Genomic DNA, 18,775 nt, shown 5'->3' with positions numbered 1-18,775 from the left:
AATATTTGTGTTGGTTCATGGCCTGTTTATGACTATTAATGACTAGTGGGCGTGTCTCCAGCATTGCAGAGACAGTCGAGCATAGCGAGGAGTCGGCTGTGATGGAGGAAAGTGCAGATCTTTTAGTGAACAATGTAAGAAACTGCAAAGAGACTGAAAACTGGACTAGAGATCAGAGAGGAAACATACAGACTGTGATACAAACACTGAACTGGACTATAGGGTTATATAAGGGCTATGATTCTGTTTTTATTTCAGGTATAAACAATACACTCGAACTGCTTTCACATTCATTTAATTCAAATCTATTTGTTTAGAGCTTTTAACACCAGACATTGTCACAAAATAGCTTTACATGGTAATAAAAATCAATCATTAATCTGTTCAAAACAAAAATCACAAAAAGCCTTGAAAGATCTATTGCACTCTCACTCTCTTTTACACACACACACACGGTGAATTTATGAGGTGTGTCTCAGCAGAAGGTAAACGAATGCTTGTTATTGGCAAGATACAGAACGGTATTTTATTTTTTTACTCCAGCTATATTTACTGCTGTCTTGTTTTCAAGTGATAAATGTGTGTGTGTGTGTGTGTGTGTGTGTGTGTGTGTGTGTGTGTGTGTGTGTGTGTGTGTGTGTGAGTGTGTGTGAAATTAATTATGATTTACAGACTTCTCTCTGACTTCATATTTCTCTTTTTCTCAGATTTTGTGCTCGGATCTAAGTTTAAAAAGAACATTTATTTTCAAACCTCCCCTTTATCTCCAAAATCCTAGAAAATATAGTTTGTAGTGTATAAAACATTGGTCTTGCATTCAGTACTTGAGTGAACTTATGTTCTCTTCTTATAAACTTCTGATTCTCCACACCTGCTTTGATCAAAGGGTGCAGACTCTTTGTTGGTAGCTTGTATATTAAAGTCTCCAGCAGGGGGCAGAGCTTTTTCTTACAGAGCTCCACAGTTATAGAACAGACTTCCAATTAGTGGTCGGGTCTAAAGTCCAGGCTAAAAACACTTTTGTTTAGTTTAGATTTTTATGAATATCTTTTCTTAGATAAAGTAGCAGATCTGGAGAGTTCATGGCACAGAGTGTTTGGTGAACTGGGATGTCTGGATGTTGTCTCCTTGCCACTCTCACTTGAATGATCTTTACGTCCCAAGAAGCCTTCATATCATAGCTAGTCTTGCCAAAGTCCCTGAAGTCTAAAAACATGATAATGATGAGGAGATTCTTCCCACAGCCCACTGAGGCCTTAAACATAGGCCTAGACATTGTGTATTTGATTAACTGTGATCTAATTATATCTAGCATAAATCAATGTGTTACAAAATGCTTTTGGTGTTAATGAGAGAATAAAGGAAGAACTAAATAAGAGAAACAATGTGTGTGTGTGTGTTTGTGTGTTTTTCTCTATGCCAAGATGTTATCCTCTAGTTCGGGGTAAAGAGAGGAGACAGGGTGCATCACGAGAGCTGGTCTGTCAATCAAAGGAAAATTGACATGAAATGAGATTTCTCTAAGGACTCATCCTAATGGACACATACACACACACGTACACAGAAAAACACACAGACACACACACATACACACTCATGCATACACATACATGCACACACATACACACACATATACACTTTATTGCAAGAGCTTCTCGTTCCACCATCTCGTTCCATAGTTCTTCTCTGCGGGGGTCAGTTTTTGGGAGATTAAGAGGACCGGGTGCTCCTCCCCTTCAAATTCCCTCAGACAGCCCCAGGTGGCACTTGCATTGTGGTTGTTAACCCCGCCTTCCAGAGGGTTCTCAGCATCTCCCCCAGATGAAACAGGTGGTTCGAGTGCATTACAACATCGTCCAAGTAGGCTGAAGTGAAGGTTCACAGGGGGTGGACGACGATGTCCATGAGGTGCTGGAAGGTGGCAGGCGCACCATGTAGGCAAAAGGCAACATGTAGGCAAAAACTCGGTACTGCCAGTGGCAGTTGGCGGTACTGAAACCCGCCTTCGGCCGAGCTTCCGGGGTGAAGGCAACCTTCCAATAGCCTTTGGTGAGGTCCAGGATGGAGATGAATCGGGCCTTCCCTAGGTGCTCCTTGAGGTTGTCCATTTGGGGGAGGGGATAGCTGTCAAACTCCGATACCTGATTGAGCCTCTGGAAGTCATTGCACAGCCGGATCGTTCCGGCCGGCTTTGGGACTAGCACGAAAGGGGATAGACCAGGAGCTTGTGGACTCCTCAATGATGCCATCCTGTAGCATCTGTTCCACTTCTTCCTATATGGCCTGGTGGCAGGCAATTGCCGTACCACCATCCCCGGAGGGGTTTTGATCTCATGTTGGACCAGCTGGGTGAGTCCAGGCACAGATGAGAAAATGTCCCCAAACTGGTCCACCAGCTCTGTGATATCCTGTAACTGAGCTTGGGTGAGAACATTATCCCATTAGTCAAAGGGCATGCTCTTCGGGATCTGTGACCGGAAAAGCAAGCGCAGCGACAACCAGCCCAGGCAAGATGCCCACCGGCCCACTTCATCAAGATGTTAATATGGTAAAGTTGTTTGTCTGCGCACTTACCTGGCTGTTGCAGCTTGTAGTTCACTGGTCTCACCTTCTCAAGGACTGTGTATGGGTCCCTGCCATTTGGCCAGGAATTTGGTCTTTAGATGCTCCTTTACTATGGGGCCCACTTGCGAGGATGTATTCGTGGTCTCCCGGGAGGGTATGGGAGAGAGGGGGTCTGTCTTCTCCCCTTCCACCAGTAACACCTGGCTCCAGCAGTACTTCAGATGGTCATCCTCCTTCTGTTCCCTCCTGAAGCTCCTCTCCCGGGTTAGCCTCTTGAAACACAGAATACAATGGGTTATCTGGAGGTCGGGACTCACCTGGAGAGGAGCCGTCAGTGTCGGGCCCCTCGTGGGCCATGTACGCCGGCCACTCTCGGGGCTTCCGGGCCTCTTCCTGACAATGAGTGGTGGCGTTAATGGCTGCCGAAAAACCGGGCCAATCGTGTCCTAAGAGCAGGGGCACTGGGAGGTCAGGGATGAGGCCCACTAGCACTGGCCATTCCCCCATATGCCCCCAAATTTTAACCTGTACCGCAGATACTGAATAACACATGAGACCATGATAGTACGGGCCGGATTTACTGGTGTGAGATCATCTCCCCTTCTTACCAGGGCACACTCTTGGGGATCTGTGTGGAGGGAAGCAAACGCAGACACCACAGCCGGTGGGGGAATCCACTTGCAGGCAACACTAGGAACGATTAGCATTACTTGGTCCCCAGGGTGAAGTTCCCTAGCCTGGGCGGGCCGATTGTATGTCCTTTGCTGGACGAAGTCGATGACGGAGCGGAAGGGGGAGGGTTGTTCCTCCCAGGCCTCCCGAGCCACGTCCAGCATGCCTCGAGGGCACCGTCCGAAGCCTGTGGAGGCCTGTGGCATTTCTCGGACAGCAAAGAGGACGTAAGGAAGGAGGAGGTCCCAATTCCGTCCTTCCTGGTCTACCACCTTTCGTAGCATCCGCTTCAGGGTTTGGTTGAAATGCTCTACAAATCCATCTGTCTGGGGTGGTAGACGGACATCCTCAGGTGTTTGACCTGGAAACGCTGACACAGATCCATCATTAATTTTGACATGAATGGTGTATCTTGATCGCTGAGGATGTCCTTTTGGATACCGGCTCTGCTGAAGAACATGAGCAGCTCCCTGGAAACATTCTGGGAGGTGATCTTCCGAAGTGGTACCACCTTGGGATAGCAGGTGGCATAGTCCACTATCACCAGGATGTATTCATTAACCCGGGCAGACTTTGGTAGTGGCCTGATGAGATCCATGCCAATCCTCTCGAATGGGACGACAATAATAGGAAGGGGAATAAGAGGGGCTTCTGGGGGGAAGTCCGCTGGCATGGAGCACAGGCCCTGCAAAAGCCCGGGACCTCTGCGTTCATGCCTGGCCACTTAAATTAATCCTGCAGCTTCTCTAACGTGTTCTTGGGTCCAAGATGGCCCCGCAAGGGGGGTGTGTGTGCTAGGTGGAGAAGAAGCTGAGTACACTGGCTTGGCACCACCAGCAGGTCACAGGGTTCTCCTCTCCTGTCTGTGTGGAAGTTTAGAAGTCCATTTCTCACCAGGAAGTACGACTTGGGTAGCAGCCGGGTGGGATCTGTGTTCTCTCCTTCCACCTGCAAGACCTGGCCCCAGCAGTGCTTCAGCCAGTCTGCTGGCCTGCAGAAGATGCTGTAAGGCCTGCACCACAGTGGATTCGGGAGCTTCCTCCATGACAGATGCCCGCGTTCTCCACCAGTGTAGGCCACCAGTTTGTGTAAACAAGATCCAGTGTGTTTTCCCCTCCCTTTGCAAAGTCCACATACTGGTGGAATTTACGGAGCACTGACTTGAGATTTGCATGATTGAAATCTCCAGGGATGATAAACAGTCCTTCGGGGTGAACATACTGCAGATTGCTAATAGCCCCATAGAGCTCACTTAGCGCCTCTTTAGTATTAACGCTGGGGGAATGTAAACTCTGACAATGAAAACAGTGGAGAATTCATGTGGTAACGTGAAGTCACAAACTCTGCTAACGATGAGCAGTAACTAGAAACAAGGACAGAGTTCTTACACCATTCTGTGTTGATGAAAAAACATACACTACTACACGAGCCTTACCGCACAAAGCTGCATTTCTGTCGGCACGAAAAGAGGTGAGCCCATCTAGCTGTATGGCAGTGTCCGGAACTCTGTCACCGAGATCTCCATGAAGACAAAGACGCAGCAGTTTCTGAACTCTCGCCGGGTAGTGCGTTCGAGTCGGATGTACTCCAGTTTATTATCCAGAGCAAACACAAACTACTACTGGAGGGTAGAATGGACGGAGAGCCGGCTGGCTAGGGTGTGTTTTTAGACTAGCATGGACACCCACCCGCTTACCGTGCTTCCACGTCCTCGCGCACCACTTTTGGCGTCCCCTTTCCTGGTCACCGCTATCAGGTGACACCGAGGACTGGAAGCCTGGTCTCCGCAGCAAGCCACGGTCACAAAGCCTTTCCAAGACATCATCATGCAGGTTGGTTCTGTATTTTATTAGTTTCTGGCAGTTGTATACATGAACACAGCTGTCTCTGGAGTCCATGTCCTGGTAATAGTCACATGCCACAACTGTTGGGCCCCTGAGCAAGGTCCTTAACCCTCAATTGCTCAGTTGTATAAAAATGAGATTATGTAAGTTGCTCTGAATAAGGGTGTCTGGCAAATGCTGGAAATGTATACACAAACACATGCATGTTATGTCCCAGTAGCCTCATCCAGACCAGGACACTTTTTTAAAGCAGGAATATTTCTTTCAACTTCATAAATCTTATCAACAATTTATTAATGACAATCATTTTATTCTGATTCTATTTCCTCCAGCATGATTACAGATGATCAGTTTCGCCCATTTTCCTTACTGTATATTATTATAATAATGTATATTATAGTATTATAGTGTACTCAGATACCAATAATAACTACCCACCTGGATAACAGTTCTACATTAGGATGCTGTTCATCAGCTTCAGCTGTGAGTTAACAACATGAACCCATCCAAGATTACTGACCTTTACATTAGGAGTTCAGGATCCACATTTCCAGCTTCCAGCTTTTCATATCTCAAAATAGTTCACTTGAGCCATGATCACCTCCATCCTACTGATGTACCATCAAGAACATACTGCCTCCTGAGTGTGGTGCAGCAGCTGCTCCGACTCGAATAAGAAGTCCATTTAACATTAGTTAAAACTGTTCACACATCACTGACACTCAGCTATGGTCTGTGGAGGGAACACTGTTTAAACTAATAAATAATATGTTCAGTGATATCCAAGATGAATTAAGACTCAGTAAAGTTATTCATTTCAGTATGAAGGAGTGCTAGAAAACCTTTTACTTATACTGAGTGAAAACATGGTATCACTATCTCTCACTGTCTGGGGAAATTGTGTGAAAAACCTCTCAGCCATCTCTTAAAATCAAGACAAACTGTAAGTCCATAACTAAAGCTACATGTAATATAATGATCTAATTATTATTGTGAATGAAATTGTTGTGGGTTTGTGATTCTTAGGACAGGAGAGTAAAACTCTAACTGGAGGAGTGGGTGTGTGTAATACCTCTGTAATATTGCTGAACTAAGCTATTAAAAGCGCAGCTCTGTTGTACAGCTTCAAGTTCAAATCCCAGCTGTACCATTTACCGTTCATGGCCAAAAGCTCACGAGAAGACAATCGAGTGCAATGCTGAGGAAAGACTGCCACGTCCTTGTCTCTTCTGTCACTAAGCGACATAGCAGAAGGATGGCTGTCTGTGTGTTCTCAGGGGCAGCGGAGACGAACGATCAGGATCATTAATCTACATCACAGAAATATCACTCACTAAAACACCCTGATATTTAAATTTGTAAAAGTGATAATTATCCATGTAGTGAATGTGGACGTGGGATGTCCTGTGTGCAGATACACATTACTTCATCTTAATTGGAAAGAGAGAGAGAGAGAGAGAGAGAGAGAGAGAGAGATTAAATTTATGCTCACTTTACCATTTATCCGTGATCTTTGTGCTGTGATGCCTTTAGGTAACAGACAAGTTGAAACAGTTAAATATTTTATCCATTAAATCCTCTGTTTAAACGTGTACATTACTGAGATTCAATCTGTATTTCAAAGTTTATGTTTTAGAAGAAGAAGTCAAAGAAGAAAAACAAAATGCTGTGTGTGTCTTTTGTGTGGCTCTTCACAGAACAGTTTCATACACAGAAGAGCCATTAAAGGTTCTGAATTTTTATATTACAGTATATTATACAGTTCTGCTCAAAATTATTCATACTCGTTGGACAAATCAATACTTTTTACATTTTTTCATGTATAAAAACTTCTTTGGTGAAACTTCCATTGTATTCAATATATATTTGTTGCTATGCACAAATCCACATATGTGTTGAACCTCTAGAGTCGATAGAAAGAGGAGACGGTATCAAGATCCACTGTTCAGCGAACTCTGCACTGAGGTGGACTCCATGGACATCGCCCCAGAAGGACACCGCTCTTTATTCAGAGACACCAGCAAGTGCCCCGGACCATGGCCATCCATCCTCTGGTCTACAACAACTGAAGGCTTTCGTGAAGGAAGTGGGGAAATATTCTGCAGCAGACCTGTAGAAATCTTGTGGAGACCTACAAGAAGTGTTTTTCTTAATCACTGTAGTCAGAAATAATATATAAATAGTAAGAAATAAAAATAATAGCTAAAATATTCACAGATAGTCGTACATTACTTCTGCAGTGGTGAGCGTTGTCTTTGACGTGTTTCAGAGACACACATTATAGGGTTACACAAAAAATCTAAAATTGGTCTATCAGGTGGACAATATGAGGGACTTGCAGAACACACACTCACACACACACACACACACACACTCATATACACAGGTTGATAGAATCACACAGGATGATGAATGAGTGATTGTTGAGTGGAAGGTGGAGACAGAAAAGGAACCAATAAGATACAATACATCCATCATCACTAATGAAGTGCAGGAGAAACAGAGAAGCACACAAACGCACATTCAAAGCCAACACACAACTTTCTCTTATTCTGTGTGTGTTTGTGTGTGAGATCTCATACAGCTCTGTGTCATCCATCCTCACAATCTTGTATTCCTCATCTCCTCTTGTCACCCTCCTGTCCATAAAGGGGTGAACTTGGTTTTCCCAGCAAAACATTGCTCAGACGTAGCATCACACTGCCTCTGCTAGCTCACCTTCACATAGTGCTGCCATCTCTCTCTCTCTCTCTCTCTCTCTCTCTCTCTCACTATATGGGAAGAAGAGGAACTCCAATGCCAAGTGAATAGACATACATAGATAATACAATTCACAAAACCATCATTAGAACAACAACATGGGGCTCACCATCAGGATCATGGTCAAATACAAGGCTGCATCCTACAATGTGTGCAGAGCAGTGAATAAAACTGCTGTTAGAACTTGGATATTGTTTGTACCCAATGCCTGTCTTGGGTGAGTTATTACAACTTTGTCACCTCTTCCTGATCTGACACCCTGGACCACTACAATATACATGACATCCTAGCCACTCTAAATTCTACCTGCTATCATCGCATACATCGATCATAAAGCCTTGAGCCACCTGGACCACCGAAAGAGGAATTATGTCAAAATGCTGTTTTACGACAACATTTAACAACATAATCCTCTACCTAATTTCCACCAAGTTGGAGGTCCTGGGCCTCAGTCCATCTCTCTGTCTTTGGATCACCAACTTCCTGATGAACAGATGACAAACAGTACGGACGGGTCTCATCCTCTCTCACCCTTAGCACTGGAGACTCCATGTTTGTGTTCTGAACCGTTGTTGTACTTGTAACTGGTATTAAATATAAAAAAAAGGACTCGTTAATTTAACCTGACCTGTGTTTATTTCCTGTATTTTCTTTTTTTTACTTTTTTTATAAAGGAATAGCTTAAGTGAACTCCACAAAATGTTGTTTTTAATTATTGTTCATAGGATATAGTTTTAAAGTAACGGAACTTTTCTTGGGAATTTGTTTGGGAGGGGATGTTATTTGTGGGACACCTTGGTGGGGGGTTTCCTTATGTGCGCCATGCGGTCGCCTCAGTTCGACTTCCGTATGAGGCTGATGACGCATGTCCTTCTCGCTTCTCCCTTCAATATATACGACTGTGGTAATATTTATTTTCTGAAACACATTTTTGATGCTGAGAATGTGATTAATAGTATAACAGTTGATGGTGTTTATGTTAAGAATGTTTCGGTTAATGTGTGGTTTTCATTATTTAAACGAGATGTATCATGATGCTAACTATTTAGCATTGTGTGTACTAGAGTGTACCGGTGAAGGAGAAGCTGATGCCCCGTGTCCCCACTTGTATTTCTTTTCTTGCAGGTACGTTACTTAAAGAGTTCTGGTTCATAAAGGAAAGATATTTAGCTCACGGATAATGGGTGTATAGAGTGTGTTAGAAGTATTGGATTAAATTTGTTGTATGTGAAGCACGCGGTGCAGCCTGCACATGGAACGGTATCGAATATACAGTATGTGTATGTATATGTATGTATACGTATATATATATAATGTGTGTATGTACCCTGTTTTATTTCACCTTGGTGTGTGATCTGTGGAAATATGGGTTATACATTTATTATTATTAATATTAGTGTTATAATTATTTTTCATTTTGTGACGTATAAATACTTGTATCAGTGTCTATGTTAATATAATATAGATATTGATATGCTGCATAAGAGTGACAGATTCATATAAGTTGTATACTTTATTTACATTTATAATTTATTTCTGTTATTGTATAATGTCAGTTCGACTTCCGTATGAGGCTGATGACGCATGTCCTTCTCGCTTCTCCCTTCAATATATACGACTGTGAGTGTACCGGTGAAGGAGAAGCTGATGCCCCGTGTCCCCACTTGTATTTCTTTTCTTGCAGTAAAAAAGAGCTGAGTTCTATTGAGTGGTGCTGTGGTCTTTGTGTGAGAGAGAGTGACCGATCCGACCACGCTACATACTAACTGTAAACATATAAATGTGTAGCCACTTCCAACTCCACCAATGTTGTACACTTGTGCTGATGACATTGCTGTGATGGACCTGATCTCCAACTACAAAGAGTCTGCATACCTAGAGAAGATTAAAAACATGGAGATATGGTACCAGGAGAACAATCTCCTCCTGAGCAATCAGCAATCACCAACCACTTACTATCAACAGAACCCCATTGAATAGAGTGAACAGTTTCCTGTACCTTGGTGTTCAAATCACACACACTCTGTCATGGTTCTGTCAGATCAACAGCATAGTGAAGAAGGCCTGGCAGCATCTCTACTATCTCAGATGCTTAAAGGGCTTTAAACTGCCCTCAGCTGCTAAAAATTCTTCTACACCTGCACCACTTAGAGCATCATGACAGGAAGCATCACAACCTGGAATTCAACAGCACCCAGCAGGGCAGGAAGATATTGAAGGACCTCAACCATCCCAACAATGGAGCCTTCCCTCTGTTGTGGTCAGGGATGTGTTTCTGCTCCTAAATCTGCACACACACACACACACACACACACACACACACACACACACACACACACACACACACTTATAACTTCATAATAACACTATAGTCATATCACTGTAAGTCTCTGTATTCATATGCTAGATTTTCCCTCTATTTCTCTGTTTATTTTACAATGTACAGCTTCCCACATCATTGTACAACAATCTGCATTTTATTTCCCTGTGTAGGTGACAAATAAAATTTAAATTTGAATGTCTAAGTCAGGTGGTGTGAAGCCGGCTCAATGACAGGAATAACTTTCAAGCAATCAATATGAATGCCCTACCTGTCATCCTGTTGGAATATTAAACTTACCAGTGGCTAGAAAAGGCTGGTCTGACAGACAGCACAGAAGATCTGATCATTGCAGTACAATAACAGGCCCTAAGCACCAAATGTATAGGAACAAGGATCTATCATCTATCATTTAGTCACAGAGTATAAGATCTGAGAGCTGAGACCTTATAGACTGAGAGGTATAACCAAGTGGCTGTGCATAGAAACATCTGTGCCGAGTACCTGGTTAGAACTCCCCAAGTCCCAGTAGGACACACTACAGAAAGTGGTTTAGAACAGAAGAGCTAAGATTCTCTGGGAATTAAATTTCCAGACTGACAAGCAGCTGCTGGCTAACCAACCAGATATAGTGGTGCTTACAAAGAGCAGAAAATGGCAGATGTGATAGATGTTACAGTTCCAGCTGACAGTTACAGTACATAAGGAAGAAGAAGCATGAGAAGATCTAGATGTACAGGGGCTGAAAGAACAACTGGAACACATGTAGAAGGTGGCAGCCAAAGTGTTAATAGGAGCATTAGGGGCTGAGAACAGATTCCAGGAAAAAACATCTGAGATCTCTGTCCAGAAGAGAGCAGTCCTGGTGACAGCTAATATTCTCTGAACCCTCAGAGATCTCCCATACGTCCAAAGCTATTTTCTGTCAATTTACCTTTTTACTTTTAGGGTTTAGTAAATTTAAAATAAAGTTAATTTTGATGACATTAGATTAGACTTCGCGTTAATGAATCAGTAAGTAATGACTGAAATCTTCAGTGCGGTTTGCTTGTTAGAGCAAAGGTGATTCTGGGTTAAACACCGAAATGTTGTTAACAGTATTTTGTGTGTGTGTGTGTGTGTGTGTGTGTGTGTATAGGAGTATGTGTAGGAGCATGTACACTCAGCGCAGACTTGAGCTCCTCGGGGAGATGCAGTGAAGCAAGACGGGGTTAAGATGGAGAAAGAAACCACCACCACAGTGGAGAGAGAAAAGCCTGGTGGATTTCTGGTTTTGGAGAAAGCGGTGTGATGCAGACTAAAATCCCTGGTGTTTAATTAACTCATGCATCATTTATATATCCATCTGAATTCATACAAACACTACAGGTATTAAAATAAATACACTAAAATACCTTAAAATGCTGTGACATTCAGGTTATAATCGATAGAGTTTTATACTTTTACATTACTCTCTCACTCATCCACACATCACTCCTGCTGCTCTGCATCATCTATTCATTATACATCATACTGTAGTCCAGGAGAATTAACTATAATCAACAAATTCAGAATGACTGATGTATAATTTTACTATTAGGAACTATGTGTTGTACAAATAAACCAACAGAGTGATCGTATTTCTGTTCACATTTATAATATATGTGGATTTAAAATCCGACATATGCTACCTGTGATGCTGTACTTTTGTGGAGAAGCCTGTAAACAGGTAACAGGAGAACAGGTTTAGTGTTGAAGAGCTGTAACATCTGAAGAGAGATAACAGGTGAAGCAGTATAAGAGCAGAACGGGTGTAAAGGCATTTTACAGGTCAGGAGCTCTTTCCTTTTGTGAACAAATGGATACCACATATGTGGTATACAAAAAATTAATGTAGATTAGCATTAATTAGCTGCATTAATATATATATATATATATATATATATATATATATATATATATATATATATATATATTTTTTTTTTTTTTTTTTTTTTTTTTTTTGCTGAAACACGAGCTGGTCTCTGTCTCTGTTTCATTTGTTTTCTGTTATGTATAATTCATCTCAGATGATGATGATGATGATGATGATGATATCCCACCATATAAAACTGTTTACATTATGTTTTTACACAGTTTCTGCTCTTTACACATTCTGTCTTTCACATTTCAGTTGATTGTTGTTTTACACTCATTATAACACCTCATATAACTGCTGCTATAATACTAATGTGTTCATTACAGGATTTCTGCACATGTACTATAGAACATACAGTGTGTACACTGGGCAGTGCTGATTTTGTGTAATGTCTTTTGTCTGCACTGTCTTTTATCCTGCACTGTCTTTTGTCCTGCACTGTCTTTTGTCCTACACTGTCTTTTATCCTGCACTGTCTTTTATCCTGCACTGTCTTTTGTCCTGCACGGTCTTTTATCCTGCACTGTCTTTTATCCTGCACTGTCTTTTGTCCTGCACTGTCTTCTTGTCTTGCATTGTCTTTTGTCCTGCACTGTCTTCTTGTCCTGCACTGTCTTTTGTCCTGCACTGTCTTCTTGTCCTGCACTGTCTTTTGTCCTACACTGTCTTTTATCCTGCACTGTCTTCTTGTCCTGCACTGTCTTTTGTCCTACACTGTCTTTTGTCCTACACTGTCTTTTATCCTGCACTGTCTTTTGTCCTGCACTGTCTTTTGATCTACACTGTCTTTTATCCTGCACTGTCTTTTGTCCTGCACTGTCTTTTGCTCTACACTGTCTTCTTGTCTTGTGTCTCACACTGTCTTCTTGTCTTGTGTCTCACACTGTGTACACCAGGTTGTACAGATACACTTTATGTGTCTAGGACTAACTTACTTCAGTCCTTATGTCTGTGATGTTCTGTGTAGCTCCCTGGTCCTGGAGGAACGTTGTCTCATGTCACTGTGTATGTACTGTGTCACATATATATGGTGTAAATGACAATAAAAGCTTCTTGACTGATGATGATGATGATGATGATGATGTCTGTGTGTAATCTGGTCAATATTCATGAGCACTGACTGGTGTTTGTTGACAGACAGACAGACAGAAGAGAGAGGTGTTTGATGCAGAAGCTTCCTGCAGAAATCAGTGTGCTGTAGAGCTGAATGGACCGCGCGAGCCGGAGAGGCGGGGGCGCGCAAGACCACCCGGCAATCGCATACACACGAATCGCACAAGTGACAAAACTGTTGCTTCTGCGCGTTTTTTATACTGAAACATCACCGTGAACTGTTTTAGTCTCGGTGTGTGTGTGGTGTGTGTGTGCGTTTGTGTGTGTGTGTGTTTGTGTGTGTGCGTTTGTGTGTGTGTGCGTTTGTGTGTGTGTTTGTGTGTGTGTGTGTGTGTAAGTGTGTGTGTGTTTGTGTGTGTGCGTGTGTGTTTGTGTGTGTAAGTGTGTGTGTGTGCGTGTGTGTGTTCAGCAGAATATGAACAGTAACAGAAGATATTCACACTGAGCAGCAGCAGCGCGCGGAAAAATACTTTTAGTTAAATAAGGAACAGAAAAGTCTAGAGATGGAGGGATTCCTGAATAAACCAAAATAATTAACCACAATCAGAAGATTGTTCCATGGCACGCACGAGACGACGAGAACATCCTTCGGTGTGAATTGAGCTCGAGCTCCGGTTTAACGGAACTGCACTTTATTTTATTCACACTGTTTCAGGTAAGAACCGAGTTTAGCTTTTTACATCAGAGTTCTGAACATAGTGACTGTGGAATGAGAGAATACTGTGCGGGAATACAGCTGTTTATATACAGCAGGGACAACAATCTGATCAATAAATTATTATTATTAATGAATCTGTAATCAATATGCAAATAAATCTTATTATAGAAAGAAGTAAACTGTCGGATGATTAATTACCATAAAACAAACCACTCTCAGAACAAAGGCACTAAACTGCACCTTGTATCTTTATTTGTCTTTTACGAAAGGTGTGTGTGTGTGTGTGTGTGTGTGTGTGTGTGTGTGTGTGTGTGTGTGCAGTTTTAATGGACTAACACATGGACTTTAACTGAGTAACACGATGCTCTCATCAAGGTCCAATTATGTCCCATTAGTTATTTTAAGTCATCAGATTACATTTACACATCAAACCCTGATGTCACAGAAAACTTCAGCTTTGTTCTTTAACAATCCTCATCAAATACAACCAATCAACTGTTACAGCACGCAATAAATATATAACTGATAATGAAATATGTTGTAATGCTGTAATTTAGACATCCTAATCAACATTTAGACAAAATACATAAACTCTTTTCCTAAATGTTTTCAGATTATTTTTGTTCATTTTTAATTGTTTAAGTTTGTTTATTTTAAGGAGAATGAACACAATTATAGCTCAGAATAAAGGATCTGAACTCTTACCTGTTTTTCAGCTGGTAATTTGGACAAAGTTCTTTATAGTTTTTAAAGCTTTTAAAACCCCACTAAAGGATCTAAGGTGCTTCACTTTAATTCGTCAACACCAGTGACATGGGAAAGTGCAGCAGTGAAAGGCTTTCAGATTTTACTTTTATATTCCTTTTTCTGTGTCTTGATTCTTCACAACAACAACAAAAAAATCTCCTGATGTGAGACTTTAGAAAAAATCACAAAATTTATTTTGTGGAAAAAATATATAAAAGGAAAGTGGACAGATGAACAGAAAGGGCTTTATTAAAAATTGTGTAGACATGTAGTGATTTTAGAGATAAATAATAATAATAATAATAATAATAATAATAATGGAATGAACATTTACATCAACAGACCTCTGTTTCACAAAAAAAAAAAAGCATTTTTTTGAGAAAGGTCCATCTTTATACAAAGGAAAGGAATTTTCTGAGTTTATTTTATTCCTTGGGTTATGATGGTGAATGTTGCAGAAATACTGACGCAGTTCTTTAATACAGATCTCCAAATTCATGCTGTTTTTTCCTCCTCTAGTGTCTCTAGTCCTCTCGTCCTCTCACACTTCATTCTGGCCGGCCCCGTGTCCTGTAAAGGAGAGGAGGACTTCCTCTCTATTGTGGCGTCTCGTCTCAGCCACAGGAAGCGTGTTATTGGCGCAGCAGTGGGCGTGGCAATGGTGCTGGTGTTACTGGTTGCCATCCCACTATTAGTTCACAGCACTAAGCTGGGTGGAGTCGGAGGTGGAGTCGGAGGGACACATTATGAGATGCTGGGTAGCTGTAAGATGGTATGCAACTCTCTCACGCCCAGAAATGAACTCACGCCCGTTTCCCCGCCTCCCCATGACATCCCCACACGCCGGGCCGGAGGGAAATCCAGTTTCCGTGGGATTCCGGGCCTACCAGGACCACCTGGACCACGAGGGCCACCTGGAGATCCAGGTAAACCGGGTCCTCCGGGTCCACCGGGTCCAGGTCCTGGAGGATATGTCCCGTCATTCTACAGCCCAAAAATAGCATTTTACGCCGGTCTGCGCAAACAGCACGAGGGCAGCGAGGTCCTGAAATTTGACGACGTGGTGACCAACGTGGGAAACTATTACGAGCCCACAACAGGAAAGTTCACCTGTCCTTTACCAGGGATCTACTTCTTCACTTACCACGTCCTCATGAGGGGAGGAGATGGGACCAGCATGTGGGCCGACCTCAAGAAGAATGGACAGGTACCATCTGTGTGTGTGTGTGTGTGTGTGTGTGTGTGTGTGTGTGTGTGTGAGTCCTCTCCATCTGTGATTGCTCAAAATATCAAAACAAAATTTCATTGCTGACGTCACTACACAGAGCAATGGTTTTTATTCCATACACTTGGTTTCTGTTTGCTTTATAAACTATACACAAGATATAGATATAACGTATAAACTCATAACCCTAACCCTAACCCTAACCCTTACACAGTGTGAAAGCAGCAGCACAAACACAACCCAGACAAAACTAAAAAAATACACTACTTCATTTTCCTTCTCTGCTTTGCAAAATAAACCAAAACTCCAGCTGACATCTCATTCACGTCTCATTCATGCTTCGGTCCACTTTTTCATGGTGATTTTTTATTTGTTCAGTTTGACTTGGTTGCCATGTCGACTATTAAATAAAAGCAGGCCAACCTCTGCTAAACTCTCTACACTATTTTTTTGAAGTCTAATAGCATGACTTCTGCAGCATGACTTCTGCAGCATGACTTCTGCGATATTTAAAATGCACACAATACACTTTATTAAGATGAAGTTAAAAAATAAAAGGACAGCATTCGATTTTTCAGCAGTTTATGATCCAGTGGCTCTTCTGTGGCATTAGACCAGACCATTTAGACTTCACTGTGTCTTGAGTTCCATGGTGGTGTCTCTCGTTCTCCAGTTGTTCTTCCCTGGAGCACTATTGGTGGTTTCTAACACAATCTGGTCCTTGTCAATGTCCCTCAGGTTCTGACTGGCTGATCTATGTACAGTGGTTAATTGTTGATCTATTAACTTGGATGACAAAATCATCACTCAGTTTAATTTAACTGTTAATATATTTCTGCACAACAATCTGCGAAACCACCTGCTGATGTGTTGACTTAAAAAAACTTTTTAATCAATCATTAATGAATATTAAATATACTCAGTTTAATTCAATACTCTATAATTGAAACATTATAACTGGCGTAATTGATTTTAATCAAAAGCAAATCAACTCAAAGAATTATTATAAAAACCACACGTATACAAATACAACCCCATCTCTTCCCCCTTCCTTCCCCCTCCCCTTTACTCCCCCTTTCCCCTTATTCCCCCCTCCATTAGCCCCTCCTCAAACAAGTGTTTGAGTATTAACACACACTTTTTTGTTGTTTAATATGTAATTAAAGTATGAACAAAAAAGTAACTATTAAGAATAATAAAAAGAGATTTAAGTTTATACATTTTAATTTATTGAGAAAAAAGTATTTTCTCGTTCATGAATTTTCAGAATGAATTTCCAGAATTAACCCCATAAACATAGTCAGGAGATCAGCTAGACCTCGAGACACCTTCACATTGTCTTTAGAAAAACTCTTGAGTTATTGTGTATGTGTGTTTCAGATCACTGTCTTGTTGAAACATCATCTTGTTCACAGATACAGCAGTTTCTTGGCAGATGAGATGAAATTGTCCTATAATGCATCCTACTACATCACACCATGCTTCACTGTGGGGCTGGTATTTTTTGGATCATCAACTCAACCTACATGCTTGATAAATATTTCCAGAGTTTTTGTTCCTTCTGCCCAGATTACATTGTCTCAGAAGGCTTTCAGCTCCACAGCTCTGTTCCTGTATTACAGCAGTTACAGTAAGTGTGAGCTTTAGAATGGAGATGATTGTGGTGCAGTTCACTGTTGTAACTGATGTTCCTGCTGCTTTCAGGTTGTCCTGCAACTCTTTTCTAATGACTGCTTTCTTCTCTCTAACCTTCTTTATCTGAGGGTGTGAGGTGAAAGCTGAGGTTAGGTGAACTTTCCACCTACAGACTATGGAAGTGTTTTACTGACAGAGATGATTAAGGTCTTTGGTATCTGACTCTGAACCTTGAAGGTTTAATCATGTTGTTGTGGAGAACTTTAGGAAACTGCTTCACCTTGATATGATTGTTATTGGATGTGTAAAATCTTCCCAACCAACAGAACACCTATCACCCAGGTACAATTACAACGAGAAATTCTTTTTGCGACACACTTTATTGTTTATATTAACATTTACATATTCAGTAGAGGTTGATATTTCAAGGTAAAGATATATATTAAACAACAAAAACAGAAGTGTCTAAATATTTATTTCTTCTCATTGTCTGTTGATCAGCCAGTAAAATTGGATTTGCTCAGATTGTTTCAGGGTGAATCTGTCCTACAGGACTCGCCTGATCCCCTGACACTCGTACAACACAAACAGTTTTACTGCAGAATCTCTGTTGGTTTTCACCTTGTACAGCTGCACACTTTATCGATTTGCCAGCAGCTCTATTAAAGAGCAGGAAGATGGAGGGAAGAGACACTTTAACTTACTGTCTCACTGTCACACTGCTGCTTTCCATTTCTGCTTAATTATTTATGTGTTTGAGATGAGATTCACACACATACACACTTTCATTGTGCACTGGGACTAGTAGAACACAAGGAACCCAAAATGACTAGAAGCCACATGTTTCTGGAGGCTCCAGCGTGCTCAGATGTTGTGGTGTTACAGTTTTTTTGGATTGCTTAAGCACGATTTTCAAAACGGGGCCCATGTTTTCAAAACACTACACACAATTAGCACAACCACACACACAATTAGCAAAACATTACAGATCCTTTGCATAATTAAACACTCTTGGAAAAACTATACACTTCTGTTTAAAAACCACACTTTGTTACCATATGAAATACACACGTTTCACATTACTATACTCTGTTTGCACGAGTTACACTCTGCTGTGATAAACCTAAAACACTTTTAGCACTTCTACTTCCCTATGATTAGAGTAGGCTACCATCAATAAAGTACAAATATAATGTAAAGTCACCAAACACTACACAAGACCAATGTTGCAGACTGAAGAATCTCATTTGTCAACACGCCCAAAATGGTGACATGGAGATTCATAATACTGTAACAAAATGTCACGTTACGTATTGTACTGCAAGTTTCCTGAAAAAAA

The 18,775-nt window shown here is 41.5% G+C and overlaps 1 protein-coding gene and 1 long non-coding RNA gene across 2 annotated transcripts in view; both read left to right on the top strand.

The window, feature by feature from the left end:
• Positions 1-8,694: 8,694 nt before the first annotated feature.
• Positions 8,695-11,747, top strand: LOC132844145 (uncharacterized). Its single transcript, XR_009648337.1, has 3 exons — positions 8,695-8,745; positions 8,906-8,966; positions 11,300-11,747. It is a non-coding gene; the product is annotated as an uncharacterized LOC132844145 (long non-coding RNA).
• Positions 11,748-13,805: 2,058 nt separating this feature from the next.
• c1ql4b (complement component 1, q subcomponent-like 4b) overlaps positions 13,806-18,775 on the top strand; it is a 19,589-nt gene continuing 14,619 nt past the window's right edge. The window contains exons 1-2 of the mRNA XM_060867328.1: positions 13,806-13,826; positions 15,096-15,783. Of these exons, the coding sequence (XP_060723311.1) occupies positions 15,235-15,783 (549 nt within the window). The 5' untranslated portion in view covers positions 13,806-13,826; positions 15,096-15,234. The remainder of the gene's footprint in view (positions 13,827-15,095; positions 15,784-18,775) is intronic.

The sequence above is a fragment of the Tachysurus vachellii genome, chromosome 4, assembly GCF_030014155.1.
Source record: "Tachysurus vachellii isolate PV-2020 chromosome 4, HZAU_Pvac_v1, whole genome shotgun sequence".
Lineage (NCBI taxonomy): Eukaryota > Metazoa > Chordata > Actinopteri > Siluriformes > Bagridae > Tachysurus > Tachysurus vachellii.
This window is presented reverse-complemented; position numbering and strand designations above follow the sequence as displayed.